The 22,405-nt window shown below is 41.6% G+C and overlaps 1 protein-coding gene across 5 annotated transcripts in view; it reads right to left on the bottom strand.

Moving 5' to 3' along the window:
- Positions 1-19,124, bottom strand: part of eml1 (EMAP like 1) — a 40,590-nt gene extending 21,466 nt beyond the window's left edge. For 4 of the 5 annotated variants that reach the window (XM_044047230.1, XM_044047232.1, XM_044047231.1 and 1 more), the window contains exon 1: positions 9,115-9,766. In XM_044047230.1, the coding sequence (XP_043903165.1) occupies positions 9,115-9,181 (67 nt within the window). In that variant the 5' untranslated portion in view covers positions 9,182-9,766. Of the gene's footprint in view, positions 1-9,114; positions 9,767-19,034 lie in introns of those variants that run through there. The other variant, XM_044047235.1, reaches the window with a different exon arrangement.
- Positions 19,125-22,405: the final 3,281 nt, after the last annotated feature.

Raw genomic sequence — 22,405 nt, 5'->3', positions numbered from 1 at the left:
GGGTTTTTTTTGTACAGAAATAGAGGTGGGTGTCGTCATATTACGTGACCTGGGGTTCAGGTCCTATGTTTTCTGTCCAGACAGGCAAGTATCAGTGATATAACAATCTCCATTTGACAATAAATCCATCACCACATGCTCCCCGTCTCTCTTGTGTCCCCACAAAAGTAGATCTTCACAAACACCAATCTCCGCCAGCGCCACTGCGATGTCAGCCGGCTGCTTAAATTACCTCATTTCTGTCGGTCTTCATCAGCGACTGCCTGACTTTCTTCTTCAGTCCTTGTTTCATTATCTGGTCAATATGTGGCTGAGTCACAAAATCCTAGATGCATCTGAGCCCATCCGTCTGCTCAGCCTAATGGATTTTGACAACACTGCTCCCTATTACCATCCTCTGCAAGGCAATGTCATTCCCTCAGCACCACTTCTCTGCTTTAGTGCTTTAGTCCATCACTTCAGCCAGAGACTGAGGAAAGGGCAAACAAAAAACCAGGCAACCCTTCTCTAAAATAACATCTGCTGTTGATATCAGTATAATTTTTTTTATCAACAATCTCTGCTGCTGTTTGTATAAATGACACTGTCGTTCTATAAACATGTCATCTCTGATTCAGAACTGTTTACTGTCTAAACTTACCCACTTACGACCTCAAACCAATACTGTACCGTGATGGAAACACTGCTTCAGTGGGATTGCGTCCACTACATGTTGTTCTGCAGTGTCTTTAATAGAAACTTAATTCAAACTTCGTTAATACATTATTCAGTCCATTCACAGTTTCCAAAATATTCAACTTTTTTAAAGACAATTCCTCACTCAAATTAATTGAAATACACTTCACTTACTCTTCAAAACATTCACAAAAAGTGGGACTTTCATGCCTCAATTCAGTTTCTCTTTCATTTCATGAACTTAACAAATTTTGAAATAAAATTTGTAAAAAGAGTGGAGAGAGGTTGTTCAACAACAAACATTAACTCCTCTTTAGCCATTTTAATGCTATTTCAGACAATCTCTACTGGAGTGCTAAACGTGTATATATTAGTAAACAACACTTTAATATGGGAATATTGCAATAAAATGTGTAAGACAAAACAGTTTATTGATTAATTGTGACTATAAACCAATTGTAATAACTCCAAATGATATGTTTCCTTGTAAAAGGGTTAAAAACTGTAAAAAATAAATCACACACGGGAGGATGCTAATGAAGTGATGCTACTAGCATAACATTCACATTTCACATGGAACGCTATAAAGTACAAACTGAGATTAAAAACTACTCAAAATGCACACAATACCAAACAAAACATATACCGACCTTGTACCCTCGTCAGCCAGGTGCTAAAACAAACCACCAAAAGTGCTAAAGACGCCGTTTGCAGCCTTAATTGGCGCTACATTACTCTCGTTTTTCCTACATCCGGTATCTTTACCCTTTCAAAATAAAAGCATCGCTTTTGAACAGATGACCTACCACAATGAAAGCAAGACAACATTTAGGTCATCACACAATGTGACCAACAAAGTGTCATGCAGCTTCTGCGCTGTACTTTCCGGGGGAAATATGGCAACCGCGTCCCTGCAGTGTTTTCTGTCGGGATTGCAGAACCCATTCTCAGAGTCATTTACTGTACCCGTCATTAATAATGAACACTGGAGGGTGGACACGTGCTCTGACTCGTCGCATTCATTCAGCAGCAAAATATCAATACACTGATGGGACTAAAAATAGTCCAGTGGAGACATGGAGGGACCACATTTTGAGCAATGCACAAGCTCATGTTTAAAATATCCTCTGCAGCAGATTCTCTCTGATCTGCTGAGCTCTAAGACTTTTTTTTTAGCTGACTCACTCCCTCGCTCAGTACACTATGGCACATTTATACACACCTATGTGAGGATTTATGCTGCACAGAATATACAGAATATATGATGAATAAAGGAAGAAACCAGATGTCTCACTCTGGTGCCACATGATTTTCTTTGCACTGCATTGTGGTGCAGAGGAGCCAAACAGTGAAGGTGAACTGACTTGATGGCAAGTTTCGCCTGCCAGGTTTAGCCACACCATAATGACAGGGGTATGGAAAAAAACCCAAAACCAGATCAAAGCACTGCAGTAAACGTCCTGTCACAACATTGTGACAGTGATTCCTGTTTTTTTCCACAAACAGGAATTGCTAATATCACATCTTCAAAGAGAGAGAGTCCCCTGCTCAGCAGCACCAACTGTTTGTACATTTCAGAGCGTGCACTCAGCCAGGTGCTGCGCCGCCACGGTGCCTGCTCAGCTGCTGCAAACCGTGTTTCCTCCAGGAACAACGACTTATTAAACGACCTGACTTCAGTCTGTTGCTGGCCTCACTAATGCAAATATAGAACTAATCATAACCAGGTGACAAACAGGTTTTGACAAGAAGTGGACGACAGCAAAGCTGATATTACGCAGAACACGAGAGAGGAAACGTGGAGCTATGAAGAAACAGTCTGACTGAATGTCAGAATATTGAGGAAATGGTGCTGCTTTTCCACTACATGGTCCCGCCTCGCCTCGCCTCGCTGGTTGGTTTTCCATCACACTATAGTACCTCCTCAACGTGGGCGGAGTTATGACTTCGTTTCACACACACAAACTAGGTACTAGTGACTTGTAAAGCAGTTATTTTCAATGTACTGAATCATTAGAATCAGTTCATTAAAAGACAAGTTCAGTACTTCCTGCATGACTGGAGCACAGACTCCTCTGTTAAATATTGAGATTTTAGACTTTAGACTAGAGATTAATGCACGTTTTCAGGATTTTTAAGTCTTTTTAACTGATCTACACTTCGGCATTGTGCCGTGCCGGGGCGAGGCGGACCATGTCGAGGAAAAGATGTTAAAGAGAAAAAACATTCTACTCCAAATATCGTCAGTCTCATGCGTCACACGCTCACACAGGTGTATTAGATGATCAGTGAGTGGCCAGATTAGAGATTACGAGCTGCCGTCATGGCTCCTGCTGGACTGGTGCTTAAGTGCTTGGTCATGGACAGACGCGGCTCAGAGAAAGGGAAAAGCCGCCATACACACAACCTGAGTGGAGATTTAAGAGGAGAGGAACAGTCAAAAGAGGACAAATCCCAACGGGCGGAGCTTGTTGTTGTTGTTGTTGTGTCAAAACAAGAAATGTTACAAGACTGACAGAGGGATTAAAAGATGGAGAATGAGTGAGTGTCAACACGGGCTATAAAGAGCATGAGTGTGTGTTTATGGGTCAAAGAGAGCAGAGTGATGAAAGGTCAAACGACCCCCAGTAGAGATACTAGCAGCATGTTAAACCACTCCTTCCTCCCATCAGTTACATCCTTCCTGCGGTCACACTCGGGTCATCTTGATGCTCTCAGTATCACACACACACACACACACACACACACAGATGCTGGAGCCAATGACGTCTGGATTTGATCTGACTCATTTGTATCGGATGATGCAACGCTCACATCTGTATTTTTGTCGTCTTCCTCTGGGACTGTGCGCAAACGCTTAGGGAAAAGCGCCATCAGGCCAAACGCTATGCTTATTTACACCAATATACCGACACCCTGCTTCAGCGGAGTGTTAAAGAGGAAGTGTTCTCGGGGTGACCGAGGGATTATGCTGGATATGTGGAGAAGATCTTGCACAATGCTATGAAATCCCTATTCTCAGGGGGTTTGAGCTCAGCAGCTGCCTCCTGAATGTACTCTCTCTCTCTCTCTCTCTCTCTCTCTCACCCTCATTAATCCACAGTTGCACTAATTCCTAAAACAAGGTTAACCACTACATAAGGCAATTTCAAAGAAATTGCAGTGGATCGAATGCGCGAGCCAAAGCGACGCTGCGTTGCAGGCGTGAAGCAAGTTTTATGAATGGATTGAAATGGTCACAAATTTAAAAGGCATTAAAGTAGTATCTTTGTGTCTTAGGGTATAGTTTTTTCCATGTAGTGGAAGTTGTGGGGAGCACAAGCGCAACAATTGCCCCAGTTAAAGTGCTTTTACTGGTTTTTATTCCCATTTGTACAGTCTGTGCATAGTGAAGCATGTGATAAATATGGGACTTTGGTATTGTATCTGATTCGCTGATTTTGACCGATACCGTGTTATCATGCAGTTATCGTCATCCTACATCCTGTCACGGCAGCACATTTGAAAGTTATCTATTAACATGTGACGCGTGACTTTACAGTATGTGTATTTTTTTATTGCTGTGACTCTTAGGGAAGAAAGAGAGTCACTAGATCATGCTTGGCAGTGGCTCCTCCAGGCTCTGACACAAGCCTCTTTTTCTCACTCTGAACCTTCCTCACATAAAACAGGCCTTTGTGCCTCAGTAACAAACAGCCAGGAAGGAACAGGAGGCGGGACACTTGTTCCATCCACTGCTTGTGTGTGTGTGTGTTGTTCCATCCAGTGACACTGTTATGGGAAACCAAATTTCCACTCCTGTGCGAGAATGGGCCTGGTCGAGACTGAACATGGGCCAGACATATATCAGCCACCTGGAGCCGAGAGAGCGAGCGGCGGCTCTGCTGGACGCTGACGAGATGATGACGGAACATGACTGAAGAGGATATTAAAAGCTGATTCAGTGTGTAACGAGGTTTTCACCAGCGGTGTCAACTCTATCCTCCAACACTGCTGTGTAATGTTCACTTCATTTCAGGAGTTACCGTGTAATGATTTACTTTTAGGTGTGACACACGTGAAAACACACCTGAGCTGCCTCATTATATGTGCGCTGCTCATGTGGTAGCAGGGCTTGGATTACAATCCAATCCAACTTTCTTTCTAAAGCACTTTTAAAAACAACAAAACAACAACAAAAAAGATAGAAGACAGAAAAAGCTCCACTGTCGTGCCACCGTAACAAAATGTTCTCTAAAAAAGAGAATTAATGACAAATAACCGCCAGAATGAGGCAAAACAAACAAAAAAAACAACAACAAACAAATGCACTGAACACAGAACTACTACAAATAGATCCATCCATCTTCTACTGCTTTATCCTCCACATGAGGGTCGCGGGGGGTGATAGGTGGCGGGGTCACACAACCATCTACTCACCCTCTCACACTGTCAATTTAGAGTGTCCCATTTACCTAATCCCCAAATCTGCATGTTTTTTGGGGATTAGGTAAATTGGACTCTCTAAATTGTGTATAACTGTGTCTTTGGGTCTTTCGGAAAACGTGGTAGAAGATGAATGAATGAATATATGAATGAATGAAGACCAAAGCTTCAATGTCACACAAAAACAACAACCACAAAGCGACACGCCAACAGAGATTTCCCGTCACTAAAACTGACAGACTTGACACAAGCGGGTGAAAACAAACCACTCCTCTCTGTCCGACATGATGTTAATAGGATGCACATGAGATTCCACGCAAACGGAAACACTGTTATCTCGCCGTCGACGGCACGGAGAAGCTGCACTGACACGCACAGCACCAGGAAACAAGCAGAGACTAAAAATAAAAGCATCTCTTTGGGACTTCTCCTGACTCTGCTGAACACATTTTTGTGTTACCATGCAGAGTTGGACGCCTCCTACGTTGCACCCAAGCACGAGAGTCTGTTAACGGCTTTCATTTTTGCACAATAGTTATAACTTTTACTCTGAGTACATTTCAAACAAGCTACTTTTTAAAAAAAAACTCTTGATATGAAATGATCTGTAACAGAATTGTGGTCATTGCGTTGCTCTATAGTCATGTCAGGGGAGCAGATGCCGTACAACGCTTTGCTATCAGTCTGCTCATTGACCTTTGCATTTAACTGGCAGCGATGACATTATACGACAGATACCGTATCGCATGTATGACTTGCCCTTCACCGGGATCTGAGGAGGAAGCTTCACGAGCACGTCACATTAACATCAGACTGTTATAATGGTTTAAGTGGCATCGACTGGCTCCAAGGGCTCCATTAGACCACACTCACCCCTGTGGCCTGGAGCCTTTTATACTACAGTGCTATAACTGTACAGCGCTACTATGTGGTGACACTGAGTCTGTGTGAGTGTTACGGTTATTATAGTAAACGAAAACTACAACAACGATAACTAACTGAAACTAACTCAAAACCCTATAATCCAGTGTCCAGAGACGCACAATCATTCACTCACTCACTCACACATTCACACCTATGGGCATTAAAGTGTTTTTGTTGCTCTAATAGAAGTTACAGATGATTAAGGGCAGCACCATTTCCTAATATTCCCCACTTTCAGCACTTGACTGACAACTTTTTATGAGGCGTTGACATTTAAGGTGAAAGAAAAGAGGAGCCATGTCAAATTGTAGTGTCTCTTCCGGTTCAGATAGTTCCAAAATTGAAGTATTTATTCCTTCTATTCCGTAAACTGTAAAAAGTTCCATTTAATCAAAGTCGAAGCAATTATTCAGTCAAAAATATGACATAATAAACCATTAAACACGGTCAAAAAACTGTATACTTCTCCTCATTAACCTGAGGTTTATCACCTTTGCCATAAGTGGAGGGAGGTTCCAAAAACAAAAAAACAACAAAAATGACTCTTAAAAAACCCAAATTCATAAATATAAGAGAGTAAACAAAAGATTTATGTTTTGCAGAACGTCTACTTTAAATAAAAACATAAGATAAGAGCATCTTCCTGCTCCCTAGTCATCCCGTCTTGGTTGCTTTGCTTTGTAACGTGAGCAAGATGTACGTTAATCCTAATCCCTCTACACGTGCTGTCACCGTACAAGGTTTGGAGTTAGATCCACAGCCAAGGAAAGAGAGGAAGCCGGATCACGTCACCTCACCTCTACATCAAAAAACCAGAGAGAACGTCTTTGTTTCTCACAGTCATTATTTCTGTATTGTTATTCAAATGAAAATGAGAATAATTCTGTAAAAAATGACCATTCCAACTCATCAATTTCAGTCAAAAATAATCCCAATTTTATGATAGTGATATGAAATCATTCAAACAACACATTTACAGACATTGTTCTAACTGATTTGCAGAGATTTTTTAAAGGATTGCTTCAGATTTTTACACTTTATTTGACTTGTATGTTGTGTTTTAGCAAGTTTTATCATATTTTACTGTGCTGACTATGTTCTATATTTATATTTTTACATTTGACTGCAATTTTAGCATGTAGTTCTGTGTCTTAGTGTTGTTTTAACACGATTGATCGTGTATATGTTATTGTACTGTTCATGTTGAGTTGCAAACTAGCACATCAGTTGCATTAATATGTATTGGAACTATGTTAACTGTATTGTCCCTATTTAAATAAAATTATACTCTGTTCTACCCATGTGTTTTGGGAAAAATCGACTTATCATCAATGCTATACTGAGGTCGGAGATGCAAAACTACAAAAATACATAAATAGTGTCTGCCTTTTGAGAGTTAGCTTCCATGAAGCATTGCTGTTGTGTTATAAATGACTTAAAAATGTAACAAAAAAAAAAACACATCATATTAAACTTACTGATTCTCAAATGATGGACAAATTGAAGCAGATCAACAAAACTGGGAAGAACACTGAGAAAAGCTTTTTGAAGTCTCGCTTAACGTGACCTCACGACATTTGAAGTCATTTCCTTTAACAACAACAACAACAACAATCTTGTTACCGGGAGCACAAGCACAAACTAACTCGATGACACCTGTCCTGTCCTCCAGACCCGGACCATTCCAAATGTGATTTACCGCAAAAACACAGCTTCTCTTAGAGGATCCACTTCCTTCATCGACTGCTCATCATTGACTTTCATTTATATAAATAAAGTGGATTGGATTGGGTTTATTTCAAAGTAAAAGAGGGTTTTTACTTTGAACAACTTAATTGTTGTTTTTGGGTTCAGAGTTTTAAAGGTGGATTCCTCTGGCGCTTCTATTAATGGAGGCGGCTACACCTGTTTTTCAGGTCAATCCAAGCGGCCCGCGTCAGTCAGGTGCGATCACTATCACACCTGACGTCAACGTGTCTATGCCCTTATTCCTGTTTTCCCGACACTGACCATCACATATTAAAAGTCACTTATTTGGACTTAACAATGGGAGCAGGTACAGTGACGGCAGGTTTCAGTCTAGGACGACCTAGATTGTTCGACGTCTGCGCGTCTCCTGCTCCTGTGAGTGATGTAAATTTAATGAGAGAAACCCACGAGGGACAAAAAGCCTTTCAACCAGATTCACCATGCGAGCGATTATGGGAAAGCATCGCAAAAGCCCGCAGAAGGAGTTCCACGTCCTCAATTTTCGTCACACGCCCCGGACAGATCGCCAGTCCATCACAGGGACACATATTGAGACAAACAACCACTCACACAGATGCAGATGTGGGGATGAGGTCAATCGGACACTCTAAATTGCTTGTGAGAGTGAATGTTTCTTTGTCAGCTGGGATTGACCCGATTGACCCCAGCCCCTGACCTTTGAGGATAAAGTGGTAGAAGACGGCTGAATGGATCAGTTTAAAGAAAATAATGCGTGTTTCTGCACAAAAATGTTACATAAGCTCATTTGTTTTCTCTCCAACAAGAAGAAACTCTGAAGCTGATTGGAAACAGTTCCTCAACTGAGGTCATAGTGATGTGTCATGCTGCTTTCTGCTCATCCCTGAGTCACTCTCTCCCACCCAGAATCACACCAGCACTGCTCAAGTGTTCTCTCCCCTTCTCCTGCCAGCGAACAAGTTTCATCAGAGCGACTCGTGGATCGTGGAGGTTTCTGTTTTGGTCGATCGCAATCGGACGACGCCGAGGACAGAAATATACTCATCATAACATTCCCTTCATCACACAGGAAGCAGGACAGAGGCTGCTCCTCTCCTCTTGTTTATCAGCGCTCTGCGTCTGTGCCTGTCCTACACTGTTGACATTAACCTGGAACTCTATATACAAACTTCATTTTTAAATCCTGCTTTTCCTTCCTGTAAAATCTGCAGCACTTTAGCCAGGTTTAAACAGGATATATACACACACATATACATATATATAAGAGGAAAAAAGTGATGCATAAACAGCATGAACCTTGAGGGCACATGTCTGCTTTGGTGTCAGCTGATGTCATGTCAGGGGAGGATTAGTAAGCTTTACCGTTGCAGAACTGAAGCAGTGAGGAGGTGTCATACAGGCTGCTGTAGCTGGAGAAGCCGTCCTCCATTCTGTGTCCTCTCTGTTGTCCACCACTCCTTTAATCTCCTCTCTCTCTCTCTCCCTCTCTATCTGTGTGTTTCTCTCTGTGGTGACTCCCCTCTCGGTTAGTTTATCCTTCACTTGGCGTCCAGGACTCTCCCTCCATTCACTCCGCGCGGGTCAGGCTCCCTGGGTGAGTCACCATGGCAACCCATTCACTCGGATTATGTCACGTGAACGTAACGTACACTTCTTCTCCTCTTCACCAAAATAAAAGTCCTTGTAGTCCTTGAACTACAGCAGAGAGACACTTCCTGATGAGGAACGACCGCGCCGACAGAGAGTTGAGAGGCTGCTCCTGAACTTGTCCTCTCCTCCCTCTCTCCTCTCTCCTCCTCCTCTCGTCCTCTCGTCCTCCCTTCTTGTGTCTTCAGCAGAGGAAACTGTGTATCGTAAGCTCTCTCTGAACACCAGCATTAGCAGCATTAGCAGCAGCAGAGAGGAAAGAAAACACAGCTTAAAGAGGACTGGAGCGAAGAGCGCGCGCAGGCAGACTGTGGCGAAGGCTGTTTACTGTGTGTGTGTGTGTGTGTGTGTGTGTTTATGTGTATTATGGGCTGTAAGTGTGTGTGTGTGAGAGAGAGAGATAACGCTCAGGACAGCCCAGCTTTCCCCTGTCACACACACTGCGAACAAGTCACAGCACAGTGGGTGGGGCCTGTTAGATAGCCCCTCCTACTTTGGGTTAGTATGAGAGAGAGAGAGAGATTATAATAGTTTCAGTTTTTATTTAGTTGTACCTTTTTGTTTTCAAAATGAGTTCGTTTCATCTGTTTTGAAGAGTTTTAGTTTAGTTTAAGTACCACTATTTTGATCAAATTTTACTAACTGATTTTTTACGGCACATTTTAAAAAAGTGCTACACAGAATGACATCAAATAACAAAATAAAATCAGTAAAAAGCATTTAAACAACATTAAAGAACTTTACAGAGCATAGTAAAAACACATAAGAGGCAAAGCAAACAAACAAAAACAATGGGAGTCCAACTCCACCTGTGTTAAATGCCATGGAGTAAAAGTACTGGTCTAAAAATGTCCTCAAGTTAAAGTAGAAAAAAAAGAAGCTTGTTTAAAACATACTCAGAGTAAAAGTCACTTAGTTGGGGTTCTTTCTTGTGTCGTGCAAAAAGGACAAGGGGACACAAATCTCACATGAATTGTTTTTAAATTGCCGACAAAATAAAATATGTAAACACATAATGTATCAGTCAAAATGGGTCAAAGGTCACAAATGCTTCAACTTTCTCACGCACTCAGGGACCTTAATTAACGGAAATTCACCTGTCCTCATCATTCACCTGTCCTCATCATTCATTACCAAAGGTTTCCAGTGCCTTAGTTTATTTATTTTTAATTCAGGCCAATGTTTTTTTTACTTAATTACGGATTTGATGTACAAAGTGGAGAAGTACAGTACTGCCAAAACATGCTAACTAAAAGTAAAATTACACATTTTAAGTAGTAGTACAAGTACACAAAAAACCTACTCAATCACAGTAATGAGAGTAAATGTAATTCATTACTTTCCACCTAATAAAGACATGTATTAGTACAGACATGGATTACTAGAATAGGGGTAGTGCCCACCAGTGACACTGAGGTTGGGTAGCACAATTTTTCAAAAGTGTGACCCCTATTCTAGTAATACAAAGCTAAAAGCAAATTGGTGAAGTATTCCTTTAACCATCACAACAAAAACAGGCACTACTGACACTAACCTAAACCCAACTCTAACCGTAACCCTAAAACCAGGTCTTAACCCCCAACGGTCCCTTTAAAGATGTGAGGACTAGCAAAATCAACAACACGCACAAATGGAATATAGAAATATAGAAATGAGGTTCTGCCTCATTAGGACCAGGCTTTAGTCCCCATCAGGACCACTGGCTCCTGTATCATGTCCTGAAGGAGTCACACAGGGATAACACAACAACAACAACACACCGGACGTCACATCTTTCCCCGCTGCCGCCCATCAAACAGAACCAGAGGATCGTCACTGAGTCTAAACGGGATTATCACACTGTGGTCTGTCCGGGTCTGTCTGTCTTATCTGTCCCACTGCAGACTGCGCACACACCGGGGGGGGATCCTCATAACAAGGGCATGAGGAGGGGAGAGAGAGTACATGAGAGACTATAGGGGATTGCTGGAAGAGAGGAATAAAAATGGGATAGAGGGGGAGGGTGACGGAGGAGGAGGAAGAGAAAAGGGCTTGAGGAGGGTGAGGGGTGAAAGTGAGCAAGGCTGGGAGTTTATCTGTAGTGGGGGTAACCTGTAAACTGCACGCTTCTTTGCTGCGACTGCTGTTCTACATGTGTAGGAAGCCCCTTTGCATTATTTATCATTCAAGCTTGTAGGGATAAAAAATAATAAGGCTAAAAAGAAGAAGAGTCTGTGGCCTACATTCACGCACCCCCACCACCACCATCCTTCCTTCCTAGATCACAAGATGGAGCTGAGAGAATCATACAAAGGCGACAAGAAGACATGTGGCAGTGGGAGAGACAATGGAATACAGCAAGATTTGAAATTGAATTAAAGCAAGTGACCTTTTTAACAGAGGCTTGGTTCAAGGCGGATTCACTGGCTGCACAATAACTTCTCGCCACACACCGGATTGGCCAAGTCTGCATGGGATTATGTAAGAAAACAAAGGTGTTTGTTTCTTTGTGATGATAACGCCGCTCTAAAATGTCAACGTTCACAACTCCAAAACACCCGTAACTACCACGACAGGAATTCCATGCCGCTTCTATAGCCCCACACGGCAACCACAGAGTAAAACATCCTCTGTGTTTTGTTTTAGGAAAGCACGCCGTGTTTTGTCTGTGGGGTTCAGATTACAGTTAAATCTAATGCTCTGGGGCAGATTTGGAGTTTAGATTATGGACAGGTCTGGTTTTTGTATGTGTCTCTCTGAGCATATGCTCACATGAGAGAGAGAGAGAAGAGGCGGAGAAATCTGGGCTGCATCCCAACATAAATTCACCCCCTCACCACCTCATTGAAAACCCCACCTACAACCTAAAGGGGTGGCAGGTGGTGGAACTGCTGCTGCTGCTCCACCCCTCCTCGTTCCACACCTCATTGTCCCAGAGTTCAACTCAAGGCAGCAGTGGATTTTTGTTTCTCTACAGTATCTCACTAAAAAACATCTTCAGCTCAAGATCACTCTAACAAGTCTTGGCATCAGATCTCCTTTGGTTTCTCACCCCGACTCTGTTTTTACAGCTTTTGTTTTCGTGCGCCTCTACAAGGCTGTGTTCAAACTGAGTGGGTTGTTTCTTTTATTTAGGGCCGAAACTGCTGACTTTCCTTTTATTCACACACACGATCAGTCATTCAGTCTGTCAGCGCGCCAGGATTATGTACACAATCAAATCCAGAGCTGAGGAGGAAACAAGGTCAATCCTCCGAATGATCCAGCCACCATCTGCGGTGCCTGTCCTGGTTATTGGGCTGCTTTGTGCTTTACACCCAAGGCTTTATATTTGGGACAGAAACACCAATTTAAACTTGACAATATAGTAGCACGATTGTAAGTCACACTGATATCACTGGGTTTGTTCATTTTTCAATAGAGTGAATGTCAGTGAAAGTGTTTGCAAAGTACAGCAAAGGTCACAAAAAAGGGAGTGGGAGCCAATGAAAGAGCAGTATGATTACACTGAAACAAGAGTTACTTGTTTATTTCCCTAGTGATGATGTCCACATGGTGGAAAAGAGTCTAACAACAGTCTTATCATTGCCAACTCTTTGTGTTACAGTGTGAGCGACCATGACACACTGAACACGGCCTGATATTAAAGGAGTACTTCACCAATTCACTAATATAGCTTTGTATTACTAGAATAGGGGTAGTATTTTTGAAAAATTGTGCTTCCCAACCTCAGTTTCCCCTGAGTCGAGAAATAATTCCCCACTCTAGACCCACTTGTAACCTCATTCCCAGAATGTAAACAGTGTCCGCCATCTTTGCTAACAGTTATGCTAACAGGAGGACCCAGTGTCACTGGTGGGCATGTAACAAAAGAAAAGAATGAAGATATTTCTAATGTAAACAGTGTCCCCATCTTGCTACCAGTTATGCCAATATAGTGTCACGGGCATGTAACAAAAAGAAAGAATGAAGATATTTCTAAAGTGTCAGTGTCCATCTTTGCTACGAAGTTATGCCAACAGGACCTAGTGTCACTGTGTACGTAACAAAGAAAAGAACGGCTATTTAAATGTAAACAGTAGTCCTTTATCTAACAGTTATGCTAAGAAGTGGAGGTTCATGTCACTGTGGCAATATAACAAAAGAAATGAATGAAGTATATTTAAATGTAAAATGTGTCCAATTATCTGCTAACAGTTAATTAACAGGACTAAGTGTCACTTGCTTACAACAAAGAAATGAATGAAGATATTTCTAATGTAAACAGTGTCCGCCATCTTTGCTAACAGTTACACTAACAGGACCAAGTGTCACTGGTGGGCACGTAACAAAAGAAAAGAATGAAGATATTTCTTGACGCAGGGGAAGCTGAGGTTGGGAAGCATAATTTTTCAAAAATACTACCCCTATTCTAGTCAATGAAAGCTGTATTATTGTTGTTGTATTTCTGTTAAGATTTAAATAGTAATTTAGTTCAGAACCTTTGAAAATAAGTATGTTTTAGTGTTGAATGCTAATTAGTATTCAACACTTAGCTTGGCAACAATTGGCATGCTAATGTTACCATTTAGCCCATAGCTTTGCATTAATGTAGCCTAGGCCAGTGTTTTCCCAACCCTGGTCCTCGGGGACTCCTCTCCACCATGAACCAGAGTCCCCTGTTAGATATTGACATTTTAGAAATTTCCGTGCTAAATGTTGGAGATTAACGCACATTTTCAGGATTTTTAAGTCTTTTGTAACTGACCTACAGTTCGACTGTCCGAGTCCGGCATATTTGGCGACAGCACTGCTGAAAGCCGTCGATCGTGAGCCGTAACCTGCAATTTTCTTCACAGAAAGAAAATTAGAGGTGTAAATTAATCAAATAAATGACGCTTGAGTTACTTTCATGCTGGCTCACAATCACACGGTCCTGATTTACAGGAACTGAAAAGAGCTTTTGTTCATGTTCGCAGTAACTCATGCCCTTCCTCCTTCAACGTGTCAAATTATCTGCACAGAATAAAAAGCCCATGGTCATGTGTATTAATACTTCATTATTGCCATCTGCGCCACTGAAAAAAACCTACTTCTGAAACTGAATATTTCAGTGTGTGGAACACACACACAGGTGACTAATCTACAGCTCAGATTAGATTATGTAGCTGTTTTATGTATCACTGCACAGGAACATGGCCTCGGGATTAAAGCAAATGGCAGCTACACACACACACACACACACACACACACACAGACTCTGCAGTGCACTGCTGTATAAGCTACAGCACAAGCAGCTGCAGTGATGTCAGATGATGCTGATGTTATGATTCAGGGGAAAAACTGGGTCACCAGCAAATGTTGATTTTTAATTTCAGTTTGGATCCATTTGCCGTGTCATGGAAGATAAACGACAGTATGTTGATCTGTGGTGTCAGATCAACACATCCTAATATCCCAGGTGGTGTTTTTCGACGGACGCTGAGTCAAAGACAGATTAAAAGGGGCGAGTCAGTGAAGACATGTGAGCGTGGAAGTCGAGAATCAGCTTTTGGTCTGCAAATAGCTCATAATCCTGAGGCTGTAGAGCAGCAGAGCAGCGTTACGTGTCTCACTCCACCTCGTCCTCTCTGTTAGAGAGAGACAGAATACTGAAATACAAGTGTCATGGTTTGGGGGATCTATAAATCTTGATGGATTGCATAGTTTTAAAGGTATTCCTCATACTCGGCAGCCGAATTTAAGTTTTCACTCAAAAACTAAAGTAATTCAGCATTTCTATGCACAGACTTTTGCGCTAAACTAAGTAAATTTACAGTTTTTCATTTCTTCCTTTTGTCATTTGGCTTGAACTGAATGTTAAAGGGACAGTTCAAGTGTTCTGAAGTGCGGTTGCTACTTGCTTTTTGCGTATTTTCACCATAAAAGGGCCAGAAAATGTCAATATCTGGCAGTTATTTACAATTTACTGCATGTTCAAATACTGTATTACCAATTTAAAATGAAGAAAACCAAAGTTTTATTTAGAAAAAACACTGTAGATAGATATTCAATTTCAACTTTCAACAGTATGAGTCTTTGTATTCATTTCCCCACACCAAAGTCCACAGAGAAAATCAGTGATTTTAACATCACAGGAGTCATCGATCCACTGCTGCCTCGACTCTGTGTATGAAATCCTCCGTTTAGAATGACTGCAGTGACATAAAGTGACCACACGAGGCAGCAGCAGACCAGCAGCTCCAGCTAAAATCACTGATTTTCTTCATGGACTTTGGTGTGGGCGAGTGAGCGGTTCCCAAACTTCAGTTTCCCGTTGGAAAAGTCTGTCTAACAGTGAGATAAAGACGTGAACAAGCCAAGTTTGCCCAAACTATCCCTGTAAGTACTTTACTACACATGCAGCCATTATGTAAATCTGGCAAACATGAGTTAAAACTCTTAAGGGAATTCCTTAAAAAGGCTGAACACATGAGATCAACTGCAGAATATGACACAGAGTCAACTCCCTTATTTCAAGCAGCGTTTCAGCCATAATGTGCTTCATAAATTCATAAAGATTAAATATTTTATTGGCTGTGTCTCTGTTAAGATTGTACAGGAGGGAAAAATGTCTCTCATCTTTCCTGTAATGGAGGGGGGGAAATGGAAGAGGAGGGCTCCTTCTCCGAGTGGGCAGACACAAAATAGATATTGCCCATGTGTGGAGAACAGGATTAGCTCTTCCATCGAGCACACACACACACTCTGAATACGCGGTCAGCCGAGAGGAAAAAGCGCCTGACGGTTTCACAGCACACAGAGCATCATGATAGCACATCAGAGCCGTGTCAGAGTTGACCTCCTGACCTCGCTGCCTTCACGTTTAGCGATGCCACAGAAGTGCGGATGAAAAGTTACCCTGCACCTCATCTATATGTTAATGAGGCGTAACGTGGACACGCGACAGGCGAATGTGACTGCTGTCACAGAGCAGAGAACGTCACTTTTGCAGGTCACGTTATTTGCTAATCTGAGGACAGGGATCCATGAATCCTGAACCTGGACAACCAAGAACTCTGCTCTCTGCTCGTCCTCTCTCTCTGTGCCCAAACGTGAACTCTAACCCACATCTGCACACAGCACTCTTTCACTCACTTTTCATGCACCATAAGTCACGACATAAAACTCTAACGTCCCTATTGTCCACGGTACTTTATCTCATAAAATAGAGGTTTTAATAACGTCAATTGGAGTCAACAATACCACATTCCTTTCTTTATAAGACTACTTACTCAAAGGCTTAAGGCCAACAATTAACTATAATCCTGCATAATCATAATAATCATTTAAATCAGGGCCATACGATGACAAACACAAATGTAAGAAAGGCCTGTAAAAACGTTGCACAAAAATAATAAGAGAAAGACGCGTACGTGAACAGAATCTGAGGCAGTAGAAGTCAAATTTAGCTCACTCTGACCAAAAAAGGCATAAAAACTAAAAGAAATGTGCACTGTCGTAAATGAGTTTGTCATGTTGAGCCACAATATTAGCAACAGCATCAGTTTATGATCATCATTTCATCTCTCACTCACACACACACAGCAGACAGAGCTGCATCTCCTCCATAATCACATGTCATCTTCTGCACTTTCTTGCCTCATCTCCATCCGTATCCTCCTCCCCACCCATTGTCAAAGCTCTTCCTTTGCTCATGACCGCCATTGAAAAGCGTGCTACTACTGCCACCAGCAGGACAGTTGTTGAACTGCAACAGGTTATTTTATCTCTCCAGCCACAAAATCAGTGCTAGGATTCAAATTGTATACAGAAATATTCCAAAAACGTGTTTAAAACAAACATACAAAAATGTTATTGTTATTTATTTGGCAAATAAGAAGTCAGAAAATAATCAAGCATAACATTCAACCACTAAAACAAATTTTTCTGTTCATGAATGCAAGTAAATAACTATAATTTGACGTCTTAATTGAGAAATAATAATGTAAAACACGGTTTTAACCTGTCGACTCGGGGCTTTCCCTATTTTATTCCACCCTGTGTTGTGTTTTACTGTTGTATTTGCTTTTATTGTGAAACACTTTGAGCTGCAAGCGAGGAAACAAACAGCCCCAAACATGACTCATCAAAATAATCAAAAATGCTTTTGATGATTTTTTGATTACATTTTTTTACAGTCTGTGCACAGTGAAGCATGCGAGATATAGGATATTTGGATCAGTATCGGACTTTACATTTTTATCTGTGTCCAATATCCAGTGATGTTGACCAATATCAGACTGATACTGATGCTGACCGATACCAATATCGATACCGATTCCATCTCCAACTCTAACTCCCTGAATCTGAAGGTATTAAGTTGAATTTCAAAAGTTTACTTATATTATATTCTAGAACAGGGGTGTCAAACATACGACCCACGGGCCAGAACTGGCCCACAGGGGTGTCTGATCCGGCCTGCAGGATGAATTTGATAAAAAATATTCACCCTACGCCTAGAATCCAATCTATATTCTATATTTTTGACTTCCATATATACTTGCGACTAAACACTTTATAGATCTACTGCGATCTTTGGGTTGTAATGCGCATACGGTTGTTGAAATTGCACGTATTTTTCTCAAGACATGTCATGTTTTTGTAAAACAATACTTCAATGAATGTAGAAAAAATAGGAGTTCTTGCTGTTATTGTACTGGTCTGTGACTCTGAGTCATCATGGACAACCTCCTTGTAACTTCAGTGGCCCTCACTGTTAGGGCCAACAATCAGACACAAAGTATGAAAGTAAACCGTGTAATCCTCCACGACCCTCATGTGGCGGATAAAGCGGTAGAAGATGAATGGATGGATGGATGGATGGATGGATAATGAAGGTGTGGTCAGAGGAGGGTTCAGATGCTTATCAGTGCGAGGCTGCGTCACATGTGAGCGGCGACATCAAAACAAACCGCTCTACATCATGTGAGTCATGTGTAATTATACTTAAGGGGGGGAAGCATGCACGGCTTGAGTCGGAGAGGAAACTGGAGAAAAAAACACCCCAGACGAGATTAAGGAGAGAGAGAATTAAACACGAGTGAAAGCACAAAACCACAGGAGGAGGAGAAGGAGGAGGGACTCTATTTATAACTGATTGTTTCTGATGGTCTGTCAGTCAGCCAGAATTAATGCCTTTTGCCGTTCTATCAGCTTAGCTGCTGCACTTCAGGGAAATGAGCCTCCACTTAATGCTTTGTCACACGCACCTGCACACACAAACACAATAGCGCTGGTGTATACACAAACTTCCCTCACAGGAGCTGTGGGAGTGTAGTGGAATGATGTAGGCTACACTCTCTCTGCCCTACTTTCTCTCTCTCCTCCCTTTTTTCATTCTCAACAGATTGTCTGTTTTCAAACTTCAACACAGTCATCATAAAATATATTCAATGAAACCCCCCGCCCAACTCCACCATTTCCATATAAGGGCCCGAAACTGCAGCAGCTCCACTTTGCAGCTGAATGCTTGCTGGGTGAGTCTAAAACAGGAAGGAGCAGGAAACTACTACCTCGAGTTAGGGTTACCTCCTATTTATAAGGGGTTACCCAGGTAACCCTAACTCCCCGCCCCCCCAAACATAAATCCATATGCACATGTGGACACAAATGCAAGAGTTTGTGTGTTGTCTTACCCAGTGGAAGCCCCTCAAAGTCAGACATGGTCACTGCAGGGACTGAAGAGGACCAGGACAGTGTCTTCTTCCGTCAGTGGAGTCTCTCCGTTTTTATGACACTGTTTTTAGCCTCTTAGCTGTTATAGTCTCTCTCTGTTTAACTCTCCTACACTATCCTCTATGTCTCCTTTCCCCTTCCTCTTCCCTCTCCCCCTCTGCACAGTGTGACCACCAGTGGCCGGTGGACGTGCCAATCAAACATTACACGTCACGATTGGATACTAAATTTGTAACTAACAGTCTTCCCTTGGGATTCTATTTCCCTCAGCAGGCCCTTTTGGATATTACTTCACAGGCTTTTTTCCAGATTTATCTTTAACACACCTCAGTGTTTAAACCGAACAATGAAAAGTAATAATAATTTTATTTATAGTAACGACAAGGCAACACTAAAGATAAAAAATATGACAAAAACGTCACAATTCCTCAATCATCAAGGCCACAGAAGAGTCTTTATTTCCACTGGCCGTACATCCAGGTTATATTTCCATCCCACAAATATCCAAGCCTCTCTCAGATCAACAACACGTGAAGGTATTCCTTTGATGTTCTGAGTTGACGATTTTAACGGTAACACAGCGGTCAAAGAAACCGAACCTAGCACAGCTTCTAACACACGTTACCCTAGGAATGACCTAATCAGAGCTACTTTCTAACATGAACTATCATCTATCATAGCTATCAAAGGCATCAAAGGTCCACTGTGCCCTTCATGTAATAACATCAAAGGTCCACTGTCCCCTTCATCTAAAACATCAAAGATCCATGATACCAGATATCTTTCCCCTTAAGAAAATCTACTTAGGTGTGTTTAACATTTAGGCAGACCCTTAATAACTCCTTATGTGGACTTCCTGAGTGTGTGTGTGTCTATAGGTCACATATTAAGGCTGCTTATGTGTTATTGCGTCAAAGTTATGACTCATTTTATATCACATTTTTTTGGTATATTGATATAAAGTAGCAACATTTGTGCAGAAGTCACAAAATAGACCAGTTTTCTTTTGTTTTTGTTCATAAAAACGAACCAAGTGAACTTTGAAGTGTGACATATTTTCAAATGTCTTCAAATGTTTATATAGTTGGTATAGTTGGTAAAAATGATTATTAGGTTGTGCTGGGGAAAAAAAGCTATAATACGCTCTATATTCTTGTATCCTCTGTATATACTGTACATTTTAACATATGTAAAAAAAAAAAAGTAGCCTAAATGCTCTGTGTTCTCAGGGTTAAGTCCAAAGGTTAACTCCTTTAACTCTTCACATGTGATCCTGCATAAATTCCTGGCTCCTCCACCGCTGTTATCCTGAAGAAACAACACGAGGAGGCCTGAGGCCACACTTTCCTCTTACGGTGCAAAGTCACCATGAAATGACCTGCATCAAAGTTGTTCTCTAGCGTACAGCATTTCCTTCTTATCCACTTGAGCCTGTAAGAGAAAACACAGGAAGTTAGAGTTCACTTCGAAAGACAGGTAGGCCCAAAACCTGGCACTGTATCCAAAAAAAGATCCTGGTTTAGTTTGGTAGTAGTAGCTTTTAGTACCTGTAAGGGGCGCTGGTGTCTCATTGATGAATGCTCCTCATGTGGTGTCATGTGCACCGAGAAATTACCAGGCTCAAGTAACTCATGGAGTTCTGACAGCTATACTTAATCTGGGCGTTGTGTTTTTATTTCCTATAAATAAGACACGACGAGCGGCGCCGTGTGAACCCCTCAGACAGATATTAAAGCCAAGCAGAGCAGCAGTGATGAAGTTCTCCCACAGCAGAGGCACAAGACAGAGGAAAAAGTCGAAACCATGACAAGGAAAAGCAGGAAAATGTGTTTGTCTGGCTCTTCAGGACTCCGCCCGGGTCACTGGTCCACTCGAGTGCACACATGTTCCCCCGGAGCAGCTTTGATTCAAGTCGACGCCTGACCTTTTCCACACACACACACACACACACTCGCTCTTCTTGAATTACTTTTCAGCTTACTCAGCTGACCCTTTGTGGCTCGACTGAGAGGATTATGATGAGGCCAGGATGCAAGCATGTGACCAAAGTGGGGGTCAGACGGTAGACATGTCCAGCAAGGACCGGTGTCACAGAGGTTAGGGTTTTAGTGTTCTGGGAGAGGGGAGGGGGACCAGGGTTATCTGGAGGTTTCGTCCTGCTCCATTATCTGCTCTCCTGTCACACATGTTCCCAAAACTTAACACAGCACCCTCAGGCTTTACACCCATGATCAGCTTTGCTGTTTGATCTCCAGCTCTTGTTTGCAGAAGAGCTTGAAGGAAACCCCCGCCCCCCCCTTTTGCAAACGTAACCTAAACCTTCACCCCCACCAAAGACCTCTTGACCCCCCTCCTCTCCCCGTTCTGGCAAGCAGAACGCAGAGCAACCACCACTGTGACTGTGTCTTTACACACACGAGTGAGCACACGCAATTAGTTCAGATGAGGTAATAGCTGCATTCACTCCCGCGTCCAGAAAACTGAGCCATTTATTCTTTTATTACATTGTAAAGTGGTTTAATATGAAGTTTCAGGCTCGAGTTTAGACGAACAAAGAAAAAAACTAGGGTATGAGGAGACGTCGGGCAGGAAATCTGAAAATAAACGCTCAGTGTAGGAACCTGGTTATTGCAAAAAAGTACTGTAAAACAAGATTGCTATTATCCAATGCAACTTAATGAAGTAAAATACATAATACACAATATCTACTGAAAAAACAGGAAAACTGACGTATATTTGCTGGTGCCTTGGTTCAATAAAGTAGTAAAAACATAAAAATAATATCATTTCAGTATTAGGTTGATAAGACGCTGACGGCAGATCAAGCTAAAGAAAATAAGAGTCATTAAAGGGTCAGATTTTTAGAGAATGTCCAAAGATAAATATGTTATTTAATAATGAGACAGTGGAGAAAATAAAAAACCCTGTACATTGCTCTTTATGGAGTAAAAGATCTGAACAAAAATGAAATAAAAGTAAATAAATAATAAAAATAATATCATTACTTATATAATATAAGTACTGTATATATAATACATATATATGTATATATATATACATAACAAAATGGGTGAAACAGCCCTTTAAAATTGAGTCGTGAATGTTGAACAGAATATAAAACAATTAAAAAACAGAATGTTGTTTGTAGGACATGCTTGGGAACTTGTATAGTGTATTATTTGGATGATGAACCAGAAATTTGTACATAAATAAATAAATAAAAATGTTAGGATCCTGTAAACAAAATAAAAACGCATCAGCACCGAAACAAAACCTTGTGGATTCCCACACTTAATTCTGTAGCTGATAGTTTGATCAATTCCACGTATCA

The sequence above is a fragment of the Solea senegalensis genome, linkage group LG16 (genome assembly GCF_019176455.1).
Source record: "Solea senegalensis isolate Sse05_10M linkage group LG16, IFAPA_SoseM_1, whole genome shotgun sequence".
Taxonomy (NCBI): Eukaryota; Metazoa; Chordata; class Actinopteri; order Pleuronectiformes; family Soleidae; genus Solea; species Solea senegalensis.
The sequence above is the reverse complement of the archived record's forward strand: the minus strand, read 5'-3'. Positions and strand labels throughout refer to the sequence as shown.